The 23,535-nt window shown below is 42.5% G+C and overlaps 1 protein-coding gene across 3 annotated transcripts in view; it reads left to right on the forward strand.

Annotated features, from left to right (window-relative positions):
* Positions 1-23,535, forward strand: part of LOC139227776 (AT-rich interactive domain-containing protein 2-like) — a 277,411-nt gene that overhangs the window by 207,095 nt on the left and 46,781 nt on the right. For all 3 annotated transcript variants that reach the window (XM_070858808.1, XM_070858807.1, XM_070858806.1), the window contains exons 11-14: positions 4,433-4,597; positions 9,393-9,462; positions 14,344-14,478; positions 19,648-19,853. In XM_070858808.1, the coding sequence (XP_070714909.1) occupies positions 4,433-4,597; positions 9,393-9,462; positions 14,344-14,478; positions 19,648-19,853 (576 nt within the window). The remainder of the gene's footprint in view (positions 1-4,432; positions 4,598-9,392; positions 9,463-14,343; positions 14,479-19,647; positions 19,854-23,535) is intronic.

The raw sequence follows: 23,535 nt of genomic DNA on the forward strand, positions 1-23,535 counted from the left end.
GCCCTAAGCTCTGGAATTCTCTCCCTCAACGTCTCCGCCTCTCTACGTCTTTCTCTTCCTTTTAAGGTGTTTTTTTAAACCACTCTCTTTAACCAAGCTTTTGGTCATCTGCCTTAATATCACCTTATGTGACTTCTTGTCAAGTTTAATTTGATAACGCTTCTGTGAAGTGCCATGCAACATTTTACTATGTTAAAAGCACTATATAAATGCAAGTTGTTGCAGTGTTCACACAGGCTGCTGGTCCAGTTGTTCTGTCTGAGTAATCAGGAAAAAATTTTTTTTGCTGAATTAGAAAATCCAACTATGAGGATCATTGTTTCTTTAACTGCCGTGTAAAACGTGTATTCTAGAAACTGTTAAAAGTCTGTTTGTGCAAGCCATATTGAGTTCTACTTCATGTTGCATAGTAAAGTGTAAGGCACAAAGCACCAGGTTTGCAATAAATGGTGAAAATAGCCTTAAATGCACTCACCTGGAATTTCCACAGAGTTCTCCCAATCTCGTATAGAATCATAGAAATTTACAGCACGGAAGGAGGCCATTTTGGCCGGCCAGCAAAGCTAATACAGCCTAATCCCACTTTCCAGCTCTTGGTCCATAGCGCGTAGTTGGTTATGGTACTTCAAGTACATATCCAAGTACTTTTTAAATGTGATGAGAGTTTCTGTCTTTACCAACCTTTCAGGCAGTGAGTTCCAGGCCACCACCACCTTCTGGGTGAAAACATTCCTCCTCAAATACCTCAATCTCCTACCAATTACTTTAAATCTATGCCCCCGAGTTGTTGAGCCCTCTGCTAAGGAAAATGGGTCCTTCCTATCCACTCTATCTAGGCCACCCATAATTTTATACACCTCAATCAGGTCTCCCCTCAACCTCTTCTGTTCAAAAGAAAACAAACCCAGCCTGCCTAATCTTTCCTCATAGCTAAAATTCTCCAGTCCAGGCAACATCCTCGTAAATCTCCTCTGTACCCTCTCGAGTGCAATCACTTCTTTCCTGTAATGTGGTGACCACAACTGCACACAGTATTCTAGCTGTGGCCTAACTCGTGTTTTACACAGTTTAAGCACAACCTCCCTGCTCTTGTATTCTATGCCTCGGCTAATAAAGGCAAGTATTCCGTATGCCGCCTTAACCACCTTATCTATCTGCCCTGTTACCTTCAGGTATCTGTGGACATGCACTCCAAGGTCCCTCTGTTCCTCTACGCTTCTCAGTGCCCTACCATTTAATGTGTATGCTCTTGCCTTGTTAGCCCTCCCCAAATGTGTTACCTCGCACTTCTCAGGATTGAATTCCATTTGCCACTGTTCTACCCACCTGACCGGTTCATTGATATCTTCCTGCAGGCTACAGCTTTCTTCATCATCAACCACACAGCCAATTTTTGTATCATCTGCAAACTTCTTAATCATATCTGCTACATTCAAGTCTTAATCAATGATGTATACAACAAAAAGCACGGAACCGAGCACTGAGCCCTGCGGAACCCTACTGGAAACAGCCTTCCAGTTACAAAAACATCCATCAACCATTGCCCTTTGCTTCCTGCCTCTGAGTCAATTTTGGATCCAACTTGCCACTTTCCCTTGGGAATCCCACGGGCTTTTACTTTCGTGACCAGTCTGCCATGTGGGACCTTGTCAAAAGCCTTGCTAAAATCCATATGCACTACCCTCATCCACCCTCCTTGTTACTTCCTCAAAAAATTCAATCAAGTTAGTTAGACATGACCTTAACAAATCCATGCTGACTGTCCTTGATTAATCCGTGTCTTTCTAAATTAAGATTTACCCTGTCCCTTAGGATTTTTTCCAATAATTTTCGCATCACCGAGGTTAAGCTGACTGGCCTGTAATTACTCGGTCTATCCCTTTCTCCCCTTGTAAAAAAAAAAGTCCACAACGTTGGCAGTCCTTCTGTCCTCTGGCACCACACCTGTAGCCAGAGAGGATTGGAAAACGATAGTCAGAGCTTCTGCTATTTCCTCTTTTGCTTCTCTTAACAGCCTGGGATACATTTCATCCGGGCTTGGGGATTTATCCACTTTCAAGGCTGCTAAACTCTAATACTTCCTCTCTATGTTTATTTCATCTAATATTTCACACTCCCTCCTCCCTGATTGCAATGTTGGCATCGCCCCTCTCGTTTGTGAAAACAGATGCAAAGTATTCATTAAGAACCATGCCCACACCTTTCGCCTCCACCCACAGATTGCCTTCATGGTATATAATAAGCCCTACTCTTTCTTTAGTTATCCTCTTGCTCTTAATGTATTTCTAAAACATCTTTGGGTTTTCCTTGATTTTACTTGCCAAGATTTTTTCATGCTCTCTTTGCTTTCCTAATTTCCTTTTTAATTCTCCCCTGCACTTTCTAAACTCCTCAAGGGTTTCTGCAGTATTGAGCCCATGGTATCTACATAAGCCTCCCTTTTTTTCTTTATCCTACCCTGTATGCCGCTTGACATTAAGGGGGCTCCAGATTTGTTCGTCCTACCCTTTTTCTTTAAGGGAACATACTTGCTCTGAACCCTCAGGATCTCCTCATTGAATGCCTCCCACTGCTCTAACACTGACTTACCTTCCAGTAGCTGTTTCTAGTCCACTTTGGCTAAATCACATCTCAGCTTAGCAAAATTGGTTTTACCCCAATTAAGAACTTTTATTCCTGGTCTATCTTTGTCCTTTTCCATAACTACCCTAAATCCAACTGAATTATGATCACTACCCCCACTGACACCCCTTCCACCTGCCCAGCTTCATTTTCTAAAACTAAGTCCAGAACTGCCTCCTCTCTTGTTGGGCTTGCTACATACTAGCCAATGAAGTGCTCCTGAATGCATTTTAGGAATTCTGCACCCTGTATACCTTTATCAATAATTCTATCCCAGTTAATATTAGGATGGTTGAAATCCCCTATTATTACTGCCCTATAGTTTTTGCACTTCTCAGCAATTTGCCCATATATTTGCTCTTCTATCTCCTTCTGACTGTTTGGGGGTCTATAGTACACTCCCAGCATTGTGATTGCCCTTTTTTTGTTCTTCAATTCAACCCATATGGCCTCATTTAATGATCCTTCTAACATACAGCTGTAATTGTTTCTTCAATACTGCGACCCCCCCCCCCCCGCTCCTTTTTTTTAAATCCTTCTCTCTCTTCCATCTGAAAACCCTGTAATCAGGAATGTTAAGCTGACATACCTGCCCTTTCAGCCGTGTCTCAGTAATAGCTATAATATCATCCTCCCAAGTGTCTTTCTGTGCTCTCGGCTCATCTACTTTATTCCCTAGGCTCCTTGCAATGAAGTAGACTCTATTTAGCACTGCCAAACTCCCTTGTTTATTTCCTGGCCTTTGTTTTCTCGGCCTTCCAAATTCACTTTCTCATTTTCTGCTTTCCAATTCCAGCTTTGCTTCTCTCCCTGCTGAATCTACTCTCAGATTCCCAACCCCCTGCCAAGCTAGTTTAAACCCTCCCCAACAGCACTAGCAACACTTCTTTTTGCCCCCCAACGCCCCAAATGAGGATATTGGTCCCAGCTCTGTTGAGGTGTAACCCGTCTGGCTTGTACAGGTCCCACCTCTCTCGAACAGTCCCAATGCCTCGGGAATCTAAAGCCCTCCCTCCTGCACCATTTCTCCAGCCACGCATTCATCTGCTCTACCCTCCTATTTCTGTACTCACTAGCACGTGGTACCAGGAGTAATCTGGAGATTACTACCTTTTGAGGTCCTGCTTTTTAATCGATCATCTAGGTCCCTAAAATCTGCCTGTGGGCCCTCATCCCTCTTCCTACCTGTGTCATTGGTATCGATATGGACCATGACCTCTGGCTGTTCACCCTCTTTTCCCCCATCCACCCCCCTCAGAATGTCCTGCAGCCGCTCCGTGACATCCTTGACCCTGGCAGCAGGGAGGCAACATACCATCCTGGAGTCACGTCTGCAGCTGCAAAAACGCCTGTCTGCTCCCCAATAACTAGTGAATCCCCTACCACTATTGCTCTTCCACTCTTCTTCCGTGCAGCTGAGCCACCTGTGGTGCCGTAGACTTTGCTCTGTCTGAACTCCCCAGAGGAACCATTGCCACCACCAGTACTCCGAACAGAATACTGGTTGGAGAGTGAGATGCATTCCGGGGTCTCCTGCACTACCTCTACCACTACCCTGCCATAACTTCGATAGAAGCTCTGGCGAAAAGGTCTAAAGAGCTCAAACCACTTGCGTAGTCTCTTGGGGCTTCTGCTGAATTTAAGGCAGGAGAACGCTATTCAATTTCTCCCCCCATCTGTTTTCTGTATCTGTTAGTCTTAACAGTACACTTGCATTGAGAACACTTAGTGATTGCAGGAGTAGTGGTATGAGACACAACTATTATATGCAACTATTTTGATGTAACACTGTCCTTTCTTTAATCTTCAGATCAGCTTGTTTGCCTGGTGTCTGTGGATATGCAGAACTTTCCTCCTGATGCACTAGCGGCAGTCAAGTTAGTGGAACAGCAGAGCACTCTTCAACATCCAGCATCTGAGACCAGTCGATCAGTCACAACAGAGAATGTTTCTAACCACAGCACACCTGTAACAGGTATGGTATTCGACCCCATTATATCTTGAGTCAAAATACCATTGAATTGATTTGAATGAAATTTGTAAGACGAAGAATGAGAGCTGCCTCTCATACTTTTTGTTACGACCTAGTCCTCCAGCCTGATGCATCAAGTAGTCATTTCTGTTCACCCAGTGCTTTGTCTGAATCTAGTCACAAATGACTGGAATTATCCATATGTTCTATTTAGATGTTGTATGAGATGATGTATCATTTGGTGATCTCAACCAATGCCATGGCTGGGTAGCTGCAGTTGACCCCAGAACTCTGGCCTAGTGAGGGGAAATTGACAGGTTCCTGCTTCTAATCACTATCAAGTGACCCCTGCTGATCTGAAAGACTGCTGGTTTATTCCATGAGTTGGCTATTTTAGCCTACAATACCACCAGTCCATCAACTCCTGTTTCTGAAGCTTCTGTCATGTTCCCTTGTTCTTTCAGTACAGTGAGTTCCTTGGACTTCCTTTATCAGTTGGTTTTGGATTTTTTAAGCTACTGAATTTTGTCTCCCACTCCCGGAAAGGTCTTAGTTTTCTGAATATGAATACTGTTCTTAACTGTTGAAGATTTGGAATCATCCTCCTTTTCTTTATCGTTTCTCATGCCACTTTTTAGATATTCGCAACCAGAAGAGGATGTGATGTTCTAAGCGTATGAGTGTTTCTACGTGGAGATTGATTCAGGCTTTTACCTGGCTGGGCATTAAGCTATTCAAAACTTTTTTTACTTTCACCATTTTGCTGCCAAATCTTCCAAGTCGGGTGGAAAATCTGATTGCAGATTTTTAATACTTGGAATATTAAGATCCTGCATTTTCAGATCATATTTCAGTGGTTTTAATTGAAATTGTAATGTTTAATCAATTAACAAAAACAGGTTTGATATAATTGTCACCGCTCCGTTGTGAATGCTGTTTGTTTCCAGTACTATAATGTGACTGACATTGTGATGCCATGCCGTCACATTTACTGTTCTGACAGCACAGTGCTTTGTGTTGCACCTAACGTGCTTGTACATGTAACCATGTTATGGGATAAAATGTGTCTTGCATTTGTGAATGCAGGAGAGTTTGAATTCTGTAATGTGTAGAGGGTTAATTTTGTGGCCAGCTATACAGGGAAATAGCCTTATTCAAGTTGAGGAATTATTCAAATATAAAAAGTAACAGGAACATTTTAATAATGCGTACTGGAGGAGAAACGCTTCATTTCTGTTGGTAGGGATATTAAATTTGAGGAGAATACCTGGCTTCATTAAGAACTAGCTACTAAATTATGGATTTTGTGTTACCAAGCATATTTTATGTAAGGGCGACGTGCGATTTTACAACTGTTCTTCACTGCTGGGAAGACAACAGTTATTAAATTAAGTATTTTATAAAATCCATGGACCTTGAGCCATCTACACAGATCTGTATTGCAGATTATTGCAACTCTTCAAAGATTTTATACATATCACTGGAACTGACAACTTGTAAATGGGAACGATGGCATAGTGTTTATGTTGCTGGTCTAGTAATCCAGAGGCCTGGACTAATGATCCAGAGGCATGAGTTCAGATCCTACCACAGCAGCTGATGAATTTAAATGCAGTTAATTAAATTAATCTGGAATTAAAAACTAGTATCAGTAATGGTGACCAATTGTTGTTAAAACCCCCATCTGGTTCACGAATGTCACTTAAGGACGGAAACCTGTCATCCTTAGTTCTGACCTATATGTGACTTCAGACCCACAGCAATGTGATTGACTCTTAACTGGCCCCTCTGAAATGGCCTAGCAAATCACTCCGTTGACAAGAAGGTGGCTCACTGCCACCTTTTCAAGGGCAATAAATGCTGATTTTGTCAGCAGTGCCCACATCACATAAATGAATTTTTTTTAAAAAGACACAACAAATTTTGAAATCAGGAACTGATTATGCTGGCTGCATAATTGATAGTAAGATTGCACTGAATGTAGCGGATCTTTCCCATAACAAACATCTATAACAGTGCAGACAAGTGTAGCCAAAGCTTTTGGGTTTTTATGCTAGATATTTTCCCAGGTTTAGCATCATCGGTCACATCTGTAAGCAGATCTCACATCCCCTATGATGTGGATACATATTTTCTCCCCAATATCTAATGATAGGTGAACCCCAGGATTGTAACAGAACTCTTATTCTGTACACTGAATATTGAACCTAATCATGTGCCACTGCGTGAATTTCCCTCTATTTATGGAAGGTGGATTGAATAAATTCTTCCACGCTGAGTGATGCTGTGATAACGATTAAATGTCACATAACGTTAGCTGCTAAACAAGAACTGCCAAATAGTATGTTGACAACTAACACTAAAAAAAAGTCCATCTAGGTCTGCATGCAATTACTGGCTCTGACCACGGAATGTCACTGTGGAACAGCCTAATTCTCTAAGCCTCTGTTAAATTATGCAACAGATGGTGTAGTGAGTAAGTAGTTTAAAAGAAAATGATTTTAAAAAAGTATTCCCTCCAAGTTCTCAGTTAATTCAACATTAATCCGCTTGCTGGATGTTCATTGTGACGACGTGATGCCCCATCACTCCCTGTTCATTCACTCACCAGGGTAACCTCTATCAGATCTGCCGGTCATTGGGATGCCTGCCGTCAGTCCTACCCACTCGTGCATACTCTGGCATTCAGACTGCCTGTCCTCACAACTGGTGGCACACATACCCACGGAGTTTGATCAGTGAAAATGGCTAGTTATGACGCTCTTGAGTAAATATTTTTGCCAAGCAGTCATCGCTTACCACAGAACAGCATTCTAGCTTTTGCGATTTCCCCCCATTCCCCGCCCCCACCACTGACCACGTCGGCCCCCAACTGAAAGATTTTTCAACTGATAAAGGTGCACTCCATGAATTTTGTAGGATTCTGGAATCTGACCCAGGACTATCCCCTAGGGATACCGCAGTTCCCTCTGTGAAACTAAGTCTCAACAGCACTTGCCTTTTACGTATCAGGATCATATCAGTTCAGCCCTGCTGATCCATGAAACAGATGCATCAAATAGCTGATTAATGCTTTCTCCGTTTGTGCTTGCGAGGCCACATCATTCTCACTGAATGCGATCTCTGAACACAAGGAGGCTTTGGGCTTCTTCAGAGAGTCAGGCTTCCCAGGATTGCACTCCTATTGCCAACAGAGCACCAGAGGATGATACTGTTACATACATTAACATAAAGACATTCCACTCATCACACAACTGGGTTATGGGCAGTGTACTCCAGAAATTATATTCACATTGAAGGGTTAATAATACAATTACTGAAAGTTATCAACTGTTGAATGCTAGAAAATAAGGTTAATGCATACAACAAGCAATCAATCTGCTCTCAGAAGTTTGTGTATTGATCCCAATACTGTGCTGAACACATTAACCCATCTCGAAGAGTTCACGATGGTTTCCGACACATTGGGCCATTTCCAAGGGCTTAGCAGGAAAATCTACTTGTTAATCTGCCTTCATCTGTTTAGGAAAGATAATCTCTCTCATCATTTGGGATCGGTAAGAGCGAATAAAGTTGACATTATTTTAAAGTGCTTTTGCTATTCTAGTGATGGCCCGATTTATAGTGCTGGATACATACTGTACATGTTGATCTATCAATATGTGCCCGTCAACCTCCCATGCACATGAGCAGGGAAAGCTAAGTGCTGTGTTCAACTCAAGCAGAGTCAGAGAGTGGAGAATAATTACACTGGAGCTGATGGATTTTGAGTAACTTTGAGGAGGAGGGTGAAGGAACTGCAATAATTTAAAAAAACCACAGGCTGCATTTTACCAACAACTCTCACTCACCCATGTGCCTGGGTGGAGGCACATTGCCTGCAATGGCCAATTGGCACTATCTGAAGGGGGAAGAGATTTTTTTTTAATTCTTTCACGGGATATGGACGTCGCTGGCAAGGCTAGCATTTATTGTCCATTCCTAATTGCCCTTGAGAAGGTGCTGGTAAGCCCCTTGAACAGCTGCAGTCCATGTGATGAAGTGTTATTACGAGAAAATTGCAGGATTTTGACCCAGCAATGGTGAAGTAACGTCGATATATTTCCAACTTGGGATGATCTGACACATTGAGAGGTAGTGGTGTTCCCGTGCGTCTGCTGTCTTCGTCTTTCTAGGTGGTAGAGGTCGCGGGTTTGGAAGGTGGTCGAAGAAGCCTTGGCAAGTTGCTGCAGTGCATCTTGTAGATGGTACACGCCGCATCCACGGTGCGCCGGTGGTGACGGGAGTGAATGTTTAAGGTGGTGGATGGGATGCTAATCAAGTGGGCTACTTTGTCCTGGATGATATCGAGCTTCTTGAGTGTTCTAGTGAGCAATACCATGGAAGTTGTGCTGGTGAAGAAATAATTCCGGTCCTATACCGTTCTTGCAAGCAGTGATTTTGTTAGAATGTTCAGGGAATTAATCTATACTGTACCTGTTAATGTCTTCCTTATACAAATATGCCTATTAATTGGTAATTACTTTAATGGATTTGGTCATGACAGAAGAATAATAACATGCAGAAATAGAAGGGATAGTCTGTCATTATTTCTTAATCCTGCACCAGTCCAGAGTAATGTTATGAGCCTTTTTAGCTTCCTGCCTAAAGCATGGAGAATTAGGAAATAATTTATTCAGTTCAATGGAAACGAGTCCAACCTCCTCCTCCTCGTTACTGGTGCTTGACTATTCCAGTTAAATTAGAAGTAAACTTGTCTGACAGTCAGTATGTTTTTTTTCTCGTTTGATTTCCATAGCGTTGAGGCCTGTTGCAATCCCTTCTGCCAGCCTGTTGGAAGTAGACAGTGAGACATTTACATGCCAGTGGTAAGTGATCTGCAAGTTCTTCAAAAATCCTTTCTCGTGTTCTCCTCTGAAAAATGTGTTCTTTTGAGCACAATTTTTCTGTCACTTTTCACATGAAATTCGTAGAATATGGTTTGCGTAGATAGGTTACTGCACATCAAAGTAACTAATTGTGCGTGAAGTGCTTTGAGATGAGATATGGCAATATATAAATACAAGTCATTTTAAAATCGATGAATAGCTCACAGTCCTATGTTTGGCCTTGCATTTGGAGTCCTATAATTAAAATACATGAAGGTGCAAATTGTAGGTTCATTAGTGCAGAATCACTAAGCAACATAGGCTCGTAGAATCATACAGCACAGAAGGCCATTCAACCCATCGTACCTGAGCCGGCTCTTTGAACGAGCTATCCAATTAGACCCACTCCCCTGTTGCCATTATTGTATATTTTGTAATCCGTGTAGTGTGTTCATGGATGATTGAATCTCTTTTATTTATGTAAGTCTTAGCAAGAGCAGAAAAACAAGGACAGCAGTGAAAGGCTTAACTTAAAGGGGGGAAATCCTGGAAGGATTGTACCATTATCTGAGGAAGGAGGGAAGTTCTGGATAAGGACCTGAAGTTTGATGTGCTATATAAGTGTTTTAAGTAGCCATCGCAGAGAGTTTGAGTAAAAAATAAAATTGAAAGTTAGCTTAATATTTTCTTAAGTGTTGGATCTTTAATATAAAAGCCCACTCTCCAACCTAGTGGAATAGTCTGTCTATTCAATATCTTCAGTGTTGCATTGGCCTTGATTAAGCCACTTCTGTGGTGAATGCAATTTGTGTGTAAGCATAATTTGTACTAGTGAGTCTTTCCACCGTGGCTCAGTCATAGCACTCCCACCTCTGTGTCACAAGGTTATGGGTTCAGCACATAATCTAGGCTGGCAATTCAGTGCAGTACTAAGGGAGTACTGCACTGTCGGAGGTGTTGTCTTTCGGATAAGATATTAAACTGAGGCCCCCTCAGGTGGAAGTGACCGATCCTATGGCACTATTCAAATACATAAGTATCTCTTGACCAACACCACAAAAAAAATGATTATCTGGTCATTTATCTTGCTGCTGTTCGTGGGATCTTGCTGTGCACAAATTGACTGCCGTGTTTCCTACAAGTGAACAATACTTCAAAAATACTTCATTGGCATCACCATGACATCATAAGGTCATAAAAGATATATAAAGACAAGGTATTTCTTTCCAGGAAATGCCCATTTTTTAAATGCAGGACAAATAGTTTTGCCAATATCAGTTCTGCTAATGTCCAAAATACAAAAATTAGGAGATTTTTTTTGATGTTGTAGCTCATTAAATTCTTTATGCTGTTCTAATATCATAAAGCTATCGCCCTACCACAATAAAGATTTTTTTCTTTTCTCTTACTGATTCTTTCCCTCCCCCTTGTTGCAGTATAATTCCATTGCACTTCCAGTACCTCACCCAACTAGTCAACACAGCTGAGCGTAATCCTGCCCTCACCATGATGTTCATACCAGCACTTCTGGCAGGGCTGCAGGATGGCAATCTTGGAGAGGCTGTATCTGCATGCCTTCATTTACCCACCGTCTCTAAAGCTAAAGAAGCTTGGAAGGATATGCTGATTGGGTTAGATGAAATAGGGTGGGAGGAGGTTCGTGTGCAGCATAAACACTGGCATAGACCATTTGGGCCATATAGCCTGTTTAAGTGCTGTTAATTCTATGATAACAGCACAAAAGAAGGCAATTTGGCCCACTGTGTCTGTGCCAGCTCTTTGCTAGAGCAGTTGAAAACTAATCCCACTGTCCGCACAGTCTCCATAGCCCTGTATCATCTATTTCAAAAATGTATCCAATTATTCTCAAATGAAAGTGTATTGCCTCACACTTTTCTACATTTCATTGCATCTGCCAACTATCCATCCATTCCATTAATCTTTTTGATTCTATGATTCAATAATACAAAGAGAATTGCAGTACAGAAGGAGGCCAATCGGCCTGCCGTGCTGGCTCTTTGAAAGAGCAGTCTTGCTTTGTCCCACAGCCCCATTTTTTAATCAGCAGCACTTTGTTCCTCATTCTCAACTACCTGTCCAACTCTTTTTTTTTTTTTAAATTATTTGTGGAATCAGCTTCCACCGCGTTTTCAAGCAGAACGTTTCAGATCCTGACAAATCTGAGTGAAAACAAATTCTCCCCTTCTCCCCTCTAGACCTATTGCCAATGATATTGAATCTATGACCTCTGGTTATTGACCCACTCACCAGAGGAACAACCTTTCTATATTTACTCTGTCAAAACCCCTCATCATGAAAATATCTATTTGGTCACTTCCTAACCCAAGGAAGAACAGTCCTAACTTTTCAACCTCTCCTCAGAACTGAAGTCCCTCATCCCTGGTAGCATCATGGTAAACCTTCTCTACCCTTTCTAAGGCCTTTACATCTTTCCTGAAGTGTGGTGCCCAAAATTGTCCACAATACTCCAGCTGAGACCTAACCAGTGATTTATAAAGTTCTAACATGATCTCTGCTTTTATATTCTATTCTCTATTTATAAACCTAAGTACCTGCCTTACCAACTTACCCTGCCACCTTTAAAAATTTGGGTTAATGGACACCAAGGTCTCTGCTCATCTACACTTTTCAAAATCATGCTATTTATATAGTATACTGATTTTTCATATTAGTCTTCCCAAAGTGCATCACTTAACATTTCTCTGTATTGAACTCCATCTGCCATGCTTCTGCCCATTTCACCACCCTGTCTGTCATCCTGAAGTCTACAACTATCCTCATCAGTATACTACATTGCCAAGTTTCATATCATCTGCAAACTTAATAATGCTGCTCCTTACACCCTAGTCTCTAGGTTGTTTATAAAAATTTAAAAAAGTAATGGACCCAAAACAGATCCTTGGGGAATACTGCATACCTTTTTACTATCCTCATTGTGTGTTAAATTCCCTTTTTTGTACTACAAAAGTAAAACCAATACTGAGCCCTGAGATGCACCCTTTCCAAACCGAGCAATGCCCATTTACCCTAATTCTTTTTTTCTGACTGCCAACTCATTTTCAATCCACTCTACCACATGTTCCCGTACAACAGCAATAACATATAGTGCCTTTAACATAGAAAAATGCCTCAATGCACTTCATAGGAGTGTTATAAGACCAAACAAATAGATTTGACACTGAGCCACACAAGAAGAAATTATGGCAGATAACCAAAAGCTTGGTCAAAGAGGCAGGTTTTAAGGAGCGTCTTAAAGAAGGAGAGAGAGGTGGAGAGGTTTAGGGAGGGAGTTCCAGAGCTTAGAGCCCAGGCAGCTGAAGGCATGGCCACCAATGGTTGAGCAGTTATAATCAGAGATGCTCGAGGGCAGAATTAGAGGAATGCAGATATCATTTTTTAATTATTTGTTCACTGCATTTATTGCCCATCCCTAATTACCCTTGAGAAAGTGGCGATGAGCCACTTTCTTGAACTGCTGCAGTCCTTGTGATGAAGGTAGTCCCACAGTGCTACCTGTAGTGGTTTGGTACAACTGAGTGACTTGCTAAGCCATTTCAGAGGGCAGTTAAGAGTCAACCACATTGCTGTGGGTCTAGAGTCACATATAGGCCAGACGGGTGAGGACGGCAGGTTTCCTTCTCTAAAGGTCAGTAGTGAACCAGTTGGGTTTTTAACGACAATCCGGTAGTTTCATTTTCGCCATTACTGATACTAGCGCTTTTTTAAAAATTCCAGATTTATTTAATTAATTGAATTTAAATCCCCCAGTTGCCATGGTGGGATTTGAACTTGCGTCTCCAGATTATTTGTCCAGGCCTCTGGATTACTAGTCCAGTAACATTACCACTATGTCACCTACCCCATCCATCTTTTTGCCATTTGTGTGAAAATGTCTGAAACTGCCTGATAATGATTTACTCTTTATTTTGCTGAACATAAGGACCCAGATGTGAACAAGGCACTCGGGTAAAATCATCATCATCATCATCATAGGCAGTCCCTCGAAACGAGGATGACTTGCTTCCACGCCAAAAAAGGATGAGTTCACAGGTGTCTCAATGAAGGACCTAATATTCCAGGTCCTGAACTACATCCTGAACGATGGAAGATGCCTGTGCATGGATTTTTTTAACGTGTGGTAGCCGTTGCACACCAGCCACCACACGGGCTTGGTCCAGTGGCAAGGGTTTTCCAAAACGACTAGAGACCAGCTCTGCTGTATGGACTTAGTGCGCACACATATTGCAGTGTGGGCTGGCCCGTGCTGCCCCTGGACCCTCGCCTCTTCTGGCCCCGAACTCACGCCTCTCCTGGGCTCGATCATGTCTCTCCTGGGCTCGATCACGTCCCTCGACAATTTCTTGCCGCTCATTCGCCCCGACCTCGCTGCTCCTGCTGTACCTGCCCACGCTCCAATCACCGACCTGGACCTTGATGACGCCCCTCTTTGCTGCCGTGGCCCTCCTGCACCAGCTTGCGCTGTACCTTGATGGTAGCAATCTCTGTGGGCACTCCTGGCCCCCCCCAGCCGATTGCCTCGGACATCCACACCCCGCGACACCGGCAGCATCAGCGGCAGGCCCGAGTCCCCGCTCTACATTGCAGTCCTGACTCCGGCTCAAACCCACCCGCTCCGAGCCCGCTGGGAACCAGCCTGACTCCCACTGACGCAGTGCACAGGAGGAGAAACATCATTGGCGAACCACATCTGATTGTAAATTCAGTATAGTACAAGGAATTATGCTGTCCCACGTTATGTATAAAATAACTTCAGCTTTCTGTGATGAGTCTCTCCGATATTGCTCTTGTATAAATAGGAGATACTTTGCAGTAACAAAGTACATTTTTGTTCTGTTTTAGGTTGAATGCCAACTTTGAAGAATCTGCAGATAGTTCGATCTATCGAGTAGACCTATACTCTGAGTACCTCTCACTGTGTAGTAAACTTGGGAGTGGTGGCATCCTGACATCCACAGGGTTCACGAAATGTCTCCGGTGAGTTGCATTCTAACTAGCAATGCTCAAAGTAATTATAGATATGTCATCGTTTTCTGATTTCTGTCAGCTTGCATCAAACCATTAATAAAGGGGTTTTTGGCTAAGATCTGCATAACTAACCTGACCAGCCACCATGACTTCCGGGTGGTTTCTCCCTGGTCAGGAAGGTATATGCTTACATTTTTGTAAACAGGAGGTGGGTGGGATGGCTTGACCCATCCACCTCCACGGAGGTGTGTGGGGGACCTGACCCATCCACCTCCATGGCACGAACCTGGTATTGCAGTACTTCCAGGAACGGTGCAGTGGCTCTAGGCCTTTTGGCTAAGAGCATTGGCGCAGAGTGATCCTTGACTGGTGCAGGGTGACCTCTGGCGTTTGTGACTTGACAAAGAATTGGAAACGATTGGCTACGAATTTATTTAAAAAAAAAAAAGGGGTTAGTTAATTACCTAAGTGAATTGTATAAAGCTGACAGGCTTAAGCTGGAAGAATGATGCTTCCTGCGCCTGATACCATTCTGCCTTCTGTACCCAGAATTCTACTTCCTACTGCTGGTGTAACCTTGAACCCTTTTTGTAACCATGGTACAGGTGCAATATCCCTTCTGTGAGAATTAAAGTCCACTTGTTTCTCTCTCGGTTTTTGTATTGAAGTACTCTGTTAGAAGCTTCTATTTGATGCATCAATAAGGAACCTTTTGGACTGCTTTATCAATACAGCCTAACTTGCATCTCCAAAGAGCAAATTAATTTAAACTATTTTTAATTACTCCATGCCCGTGGATGAATGTACTACCTGATGATATAATAAGACTTGTAACCCAGCAAAGCCTCTGGTTCATTCACTGATCTGAGCTGAATTAATTAATCTCGGTTGGACAATCTACAACTTGCCTCTGTGTCTTTGGCAAATCATGTGAAGTTCTCACTTCTGATTGCAGACTAGTGATCACTGCTGAAAAGTGTGTGTGAGAGTATGGCAGGTGACGATTGATCTCACCTTTGACAGCTTACTATAGTTGAATAGTATGCCAACACTCTCTATCCACACTTTTTGAAGTGGGAGGGAAAAGAAGGGGTATAAATATCTAATTTTTAATGCCTTCCACCATAAAGGGCCCAAGTTTTGGCCTCAGTTGCTCCTGATTTTTTGGAGCAACTGATGTAGAACGGAGTATCTTAGAAATTCAAATTCTCGGCATTTAGTTTGCTCCAGTTCTAGTCAGTGAGAACAGTTTCACTTTGGAACAGAATTTTTTTTTCAAAAGGGGGCGTGTCCGGCCACTTACGCCTGTTTTCAAAGTTTCGGCAGTGAAAACTTACTCCAAACTAACTTAGAATGGAGTAAGTGAAGATTTTTGTACGCTCGAAAAACCCTTGTCTACACTTCAGAAAATCAGGCGTAGGTTACAAATCAGGCATAGAGAATTGGGGGGTGGGGGGGGGGGGGTTTAAAGAGAAGTTTACAAACATTAAACACTTCAGCTGTACAAATAAAGAGCCATCATCAATAATAAATGATAAAAGCATCAATAAATCAACCAATAAATCAATCAAAAAAAATTAATAAGGGGGGGGGGGGGGTGGGGAGGGGAGCGCGGGTCGGGTCCGGTCCGGTCTGTGGGGGGGAGGTCGGGAGCGCGGGTCGGGTCCAGTCCGGGGGGGGGGAAGCAGAAGCCTGGCGTGGGAGGCAGCCTTATGCACGCAGCCCCAGTGAGGCCATTCGGCCAGGGCTATAGGGGCTGCGTGCTTTGGGCCCCTCCCACACAGTTTTGGGCGCCTGGAGCTACCGCGCATATGCAGAAGTCACGGCACTGTTTTCAGCGCAGGGACCTAGCTCCGCCCCCTACCGCTCGTGCTGCGCCATGCCCGACTCTAGGACCAGCAGGGAGCCGGAGAATATGGAAGTTTTTTTTAGGTGCACTTTGTGGCGCGAAAAACGGGCGTCCAGGTCAGCGCGGCCCGAAACTTGGGCCCAATATGTATGCTGTAAAAAGAAATTATAATTTGAATGTAAAAAATAAATGTATTGCGGTGAACTGATCTGAAGAGTTATTGAATTTTAATGAAAGACCGAGGATTCCAGGCATCCACTGTGGTTGTTAAATCTCTGGCTTGTGAAAAATCGGTTTGTAGCATTTAAAGTTCTATGTTTCGGGTCAGAGATTACATAGCTTGTTAAGATGATTATTTTAATGCAGGTAAGCCCCAAATTCAGATTTATATTTGCAGTGTGGTGTGCCTGCATATGAGAGCATCAACCCACTGCTGGAGGATACAGGTTTCACCTGCTCTTCATGGTTGCATTCCTAATCTTGAATATTCTTCAGCAGGGGCTAATCACACATCTCCTGCAATGAAGGCGAGGTAAAATTGATCAGTGTGTTTCAAGCTCAACCACAAAGGAAGCAGTGCTGGATCTAGTTCTGGGTGAGAAGTGGGGCAAGTGAAGCATGCTTCAGTAGGAGAGCATTTGGGGAACAATGATTAGAATAGTTCGGAAAAGGGACACGGTGCAATGGAATGTAAAACTACTTAACTGGAGGAGAGCTAACTTAAGTAAGTTGAAAATTGATCTGGCCCAGGTGGATTGGAATCAAAAGTTGGTCGGCACAACAGTAATTATACAATGGGAGGCCTTCAAAGAGGAGATGGTTTGGGTACAGAGTAGACACATTCACATGAGGGGAACAATTGTAAAGTTCATAATACGTCAGAGAACCAAGCTGAATATAGACAGTACAGAGAAGATTGAAAAATAAAAGGAATAAGGGGCAGAGAGAGTATAAATAGATTAGCGGCTAACAAAAGGGGACTCCAAAGTATTTCATGAAAAACATAGTAATAGGGTGGTCAAAGGAAGGATGGGCTGATTAGGGACCAAAAAGGAGAGATTTTTGTGGAGTCAGAGAGCATGGATGCGGTACTAAATGAGTACAGGTTGGACCTCCCTTATCCAGAACCCTCAGGACCTGGCCTGTTCTGGATAAGGGACTTTGCCGGACAAGGGGTGGTCATGTTAAATTTGATGGTACAACTACTGAGCAAGGGGATATTGGGGTTGGCTGGCTTGGGGCTGGGAGTACGGCAGAGAGATCATAGGGGGCGGGGTGGATCGCGGGGTCAGACCAGCAACTGCAGGAGTCAGCAACGAGGACGGACTTCAATTTGTTCATGTTCAGAGAGCCTGCAATACTTCAGCCGACTTTATCCTCAACTACAAAACGTGCCTAATCGTATATCAGTTTTTAAATAATTTTATTTTATTTGTTTAAAAACTGATATTGAGGGTTTGGGTACGTTTTGTTGTTGAGGACAAAGTCAGCTGAAGTATTGCAGGCTCTCTGAACTAATATTTAAAGCAATGAAGATCGCTCATTTAAAACAAACTCTCAAGATCACACATTGGACTTTACATCAATTGGAAGGATTTATACTTCGCTGTAACCACTACCGATCTTTCTTGGCTGACCAGCCCACGGCAACACTTCACTGATGTTCCCCACAGGTACACATTGACCCCACTGCTCCAAGAGTTGGTGACTCTGCCCGAAATGAACCATTACATTAAAAACCTACCGGTTACTGTTGACAACACTATGGTCAGTGTGACCTCCCGTCCGGCAAATCCTCTTATCCGGCGCAGGCCAGGTCCCGAGGGTGCCGGATAAGAGAGGTTCAACCTGTATTTAAAAGATTGGCAGTCCTCAAAGTCGAAAAGTACCCCAGTCCGAGCGATAAACTTGGCCATTCAGCCATTGGTGATGGAGACACTTTTAGAGACAATAATCTGAGACACAATTAATTGGCATTTGGTTGAGCAAATAAATTTAAGTCAGTACGGATTTTTTTTAAAGTAAATAGATTTTGACCAATTTGATCGAGTTCTTTATTGAAGGGCGAGGGTTGATGAGGGTAGTGCGGTTGATGTGTATATGGAATTTCAAAGGGTGTTTATTAAAGTACCACATAATAGACTTCTTAGCAAAATTAAAGCCCATGGGATTAGAGGGATCGTGACAGCATGGATACAATATTGGTTAAGGGATAGAATGCAAAGTAGTGGTGAACGGTTGTTTTTCGGAGTGAAGTACGCAGTGGTGTTTGCAGATGTTAAGAAAATCAGCGATATAGCAAGCAATGAAGAGGTTAGTAACAGACTTCAGGAGGACATAAAGAGACTGGTAAAATGGGCAAATACATGGCAGATGAAATTTAACGCAGAGAAGTGTGAAGTGATTCTTTTTTTAGAAAGAATGAGAGGCAATATGAACTAAATGGTACAATTTTAAACTGGGTGCAGGAACAGAGAGACCTGGGGATGTATGTACACAAATCTTTGAAGGTGGCAGGGCAGGTTGAGGAGGCTGTTTAAAAAGCATATGGGATCCTTGGCTTCATAGAGTACAAAAGCAAGGAGGTTATGCTAAATGTTTATAAAACACTAGTTAGGCCTCAGCTGGATTATTGTGTTCAATTCTGGGCACCACACCACATTTTAGGAGGGATATCAAGGCCTTAGAGAGGGTGCAGAAAAGATTTACTCGACTGGTACCAGGGATGAGGGACTTCAGTTATGTGGTGAATCTGAGTAAGCTGGGGTTGTTCTCTTTAGAGCAGAAAAGGTTAAGAGGAGACTTGATAGAGGTGTTCAAAGTCATGAAGGGCTTTGATAGTAAATAAGGAGAAACTGTTCTCAGCAGCAGGTGGGTCGGTAACCAGAGAACACAGATTCAAGTCATTAACAAAAGGACCAGAGACAACATGAGAATATTTTATTACACAGCGAGTTGTTGTGATCTGGAATGCATTGCCTGATGGGTGGTGGAAGCAGATTCGATAATAACATTCAAAAGGGAATTGGATAAATACTTGAAGGGAAAACAATTACAAGGCTATGGGAAAAGAGCAGGGGAGTGGGGTTAATTTGATAGCTTTACCAAATATCTGGCACAGGCAGAATAGGCCGAATCGCTTCCTTCTGTGCTGTATCATTCTAAGACTCTACCAGCCAACTCTTGTGCAGCTTTGACCAGTCAGCATGTAACCTGAAAAGGGGGAAGCATGCAGAGAGAAAACCGCTCTCAGGAGGTTGCAAACTCTCAAAAAAATAGATTTACTTGATGGATTCTGTAAACATTTTTATGATCTCTTCATGATTTAGGCTGACTTTTCCTAACCATACAATAAAGAAGATCGAAGATGCTGGTGCTAATGGTCAGTCACAGTTTCACGTGGTTGGGATCAAACGGAGAGCTGTACCTCTTCCTATTGGAGCATTTCACCAAGAGCAGCAAACACCAAATCATTCCTTTGTCTCGATGAAAACAGGCTTTGCTTCCAGTACAACGCTGAATTCCATTGCTGCTGGTAAGAAAGTAGGGAGAGGCATTTATGTTTGCATTCACTTATGCAAGTTTCCCCTCAGAAAAATAATTGCTGGTGCTCTGAAATAATCTTCCTCCTGCTTTGAAAAAAATTCAGGTTGTAATGAGCTCATAATTTCCTCCTTCAAGAATCAAGGAATGGCTGCAATGGTCCAGGAAGTTCTCTACACTTTACCTAAATACTTAACTTGAAATAGCATTTTCTCCAGATGTGGACCATAAATACTAAAAGTTGCAGTTCTTTTGTGCACTGAACCTATACTAACATGCCCAACTTGCATTTAGCTCATGTCCAATATATTTAATTTGATTGACACTCATCCTTCTGGATTGGCTTGCGAGGGGGACCATGTGTGCATCCTTAATTTTAAAAGAACATAAGAAATAGGAGCAGGAGTAGGCCATTTGGCCCCTCGAGCCTGCTCCGCTATTTAATAAGATCATGGCTGATCTGATCATGGACTCAGTTCCACTTCCCTGCCCGCTCCCAATAACCCTTTATTCCCTTATCACTCAAAAAATCTGCCTGTCTCCACCTTAAATATATTCAATGACCCAGCCTCGACAGCTCTCTGGGGCAGAGAATTCCATAGATTTGCAACGCTCAGAGAAGAAATTCCTCCTCATCTCAGTTTTAAATGGGCAGCTCCTTATTCTGAGACTTTGTTCCCAAGTTTTAGTTTCCCTATGAGTGGAAATATCCTCTCTAGATTTACCTTGTTGAGCCCCCTCATTGTGTATGTTTTGATAAGATTACCTCTCATTCTTCTGAACTCCAATCTTCATAAGTCAACCCCCTAACCTATCTTCATAAGTCAACCCTCTCATCTCCGGAATCAACCCTGTGAACCCTCTCTGAACAGCCTCCAATGCAAGTATGTCCTTCCTTAAATACGGAGACCAAAACTGTACGCAATACTCTAGGTGTGGCCTCACCAATACCCTGTATAGTTGTAGCAGGATTTCTCTGCTTTTATACGCTATCCCCCTTGCAATAAAGGCCAACATTCCATTTGCCTTCCTGATTACTTGCTGTACCTGCATACTCACTTTTTGTGTTTCATGCAGAAGGACCCCCAGATCCCTCTGCACTGCAGCACTTGCCACTTTTTCTCCATTTAAATTATAATTTGCTTTTCTATTTTTTCTGCCAAAGTGGATAACCTCACATTTTCCCACATTATACTCCCATCTACCAAATTGTTGCTCACTCACTTAACCTATCTATATCCCATTACAGATTTTTTGTGTCCTCACAATTTGCTTTCCCTCCCTCTTTGTATCGCCCGCAAACTTGGCTATGTTACACTCTCCCTTCTTCCAAGTCATTAATATAGATTGTAAATAGTTGAAGTCCCAGCACCGATCCCTGCGGCACCCTACTAGTTACTGTTTGCCAACCTGAAAATGACCCATTTATCCCGACTCTCTTTTCTGTTAGTTAGCCAATCCTCTATCCATGCTAATGTATTACCCCCAACCCCGTGAACTTTTATCTTGTGCAGTAACCTTTTATGTGGCACCTTATGCCTTCTGGAAATCCAACTACACCACATTTACTGGTTCCCCCCCATCCACCCTGCTCGTTACATCCTCAAAGAACTCCAACAAATTTGTCAAACATGATTTCCCTTTCATAAAGGGCTAACGCTGCTTGATTGAATTATGCTTTTCCAAATGTCCTGCTACTGCTTCCTTAATAATGGACTCCAGCATTTTCCCAATGACAGATGTTAGGCTAACTGGTCTATAGTTTCCTGCTTTCTGTGTGCCTCCTTTTTTAAATGGGGTGTTACATTTGCAGTTTTCCAATCCGCTGGGACCTCCCCAGAACCCAGGGAATTTTGGTAGATTACAACCAATGCATCTACTATCTCTGCAGCCACTTCTTTTAAGACCCTAGGATGTAAGCCATCTGGTCCAGGGGACTTGTCTGCCTTTAGTCCCATTATTTTACGGAGTACTACTTCTTTAGTGATTATGTTAAGTTCCTCCCTCCCTATAGCCCCTCAATTATCCATTATTGGGATGTTTTTAGCGTCGACCGATATAAAATATTTGTTCAACGTCTTTGCCATTTCCCTGTTCCCCATTATTAATTCCCCAGTCTCATCCTCTAGGGGACCAACATTTACTTTAGCCACTGTTTTCCTTTTTATGTACTGGTAGAAACTCTTACTATCTGTTTTTATATTTCGTGCCAGTTTACTTTCATCATCTATCTTCTCTCTTTTTTTTAGTCATTCTTTGCTGGCTTTTAAAAGTTTCCCAACCCTCTGGCCTCCCACCAGTCTTGGCCATATTGTATGTCCTTGTGTTCAATTTGACACCATCCCTTATTTCCTTAGTTAGCCACGGATGGTCATCCCTTCTGTTACGGTCTTTGCTTCTCATTGGGATATATTTTTGTTGCGAGTTTTGAAATATCTCCTGAAATATCTGCCACTGCTCATCAACCATTCCATACTTTATTTTCGCAGTCCACTTTATCCAATTCTGCCTTCATACCTTTGTCGTCTCCTTTATTTAAGCTTAGGACAATGGTTTGAGAACCAACTTTCTCACCCTCCAACTGAACTTGAAATTCAACCATGTTATCTAGAGAATCCTTTACTAGGAGATCGTTTATTAATCCTATCTCATTACACAGTACCAGATCTAAGATAGCTTGCTCCTGGTTGGTTCTGCAGAGAAGATAGATTATCAAAGTAAACGAGCATGAAATATAAAAACAGATAGTAAGAGTTTCTGGGTGTTCGAGGAAACTATCCCGGATACACTCATATGAACTCTTCCTCAAGGCTACCCTGGCCAACTTGCTTTGTCCAATCAATATGAAGATTAAAATCACCCATGCTTACTGCCTTTTTTACAAGCCTCCAATATTTCTTGATTTATCCTCCGTCCAACAGTGTAGCTACTGTTGGGGGGCCAATAGACTCCGCCCACCAAGCGACTTTTTCCCTTTATTATTCCTTATTTCCACCCAAATTGATTCAATATCTTGATCTTCTGAGCCAATAGCATTTCTCACTAATGCACTGACCTCATCCTTTATTAGCTGTGCTACCCCACCTCCTTTTCCTTTCTGTCTGTCCTTCCAAATTGTCTCATACCCCTGAATATTTAGTTCCCAGCCTTGGTTTCCTTGCAACCACGTCTCTGTAATGGCTATCGGATTTTCAGGTGTATAGAAGCAACCCTTGTATTTTTTTCTCTACCAACTGGAAAAATACTTTGCCTTCATAAGCTGGCTCTCCCTTGCTCTTTGTATCACTAGCCAAGTAGTGAGAAAGCAACCTAAGTGCACTCCTGTCATCTACCTTGAAACCAGGGAGAGGAGTACTTTGTACCAAAAGTACTCCCTTCCCCTCCAACCTTGCATCACTGATAAGTATGGTGAGGTTAAAGTACTGTCATTGTAAACTGCTTCCCTCCTCTTCCATGCCCCACACAGATTTTCCTGAGCTTTATCAGTTGTCTGTGCTAATATCCAAAGGAATCCTTCTGTTTTACTGCATTTGTTTTGTAGCTTTGTCCTTTTCTGTATGTACTATGCTGAGTATATACAGAAAAGGAAAAAGCTATATAACAAATACAGTAAAACACAAAGATTTCTTTTGGATATTATCAGCACAGGCAACTGAAAGGTAAAGTTGGTGGTT

This window comes from Pristiophorus japonicus, chromosome 17 (genome assembly GCF_044704955.1).
Source record: "Pristiophorus japonicus isolate sPriJap1 chromosome 17, sPriJap1.hap1, whole genome shotgun sequence".
Taxonomy (NCBI): Eukaryota; Metazoa; Chordata; class Chondrichthyes; family Pristiophoridae; genus Pristiophorus; species Pristiophorus japonicus.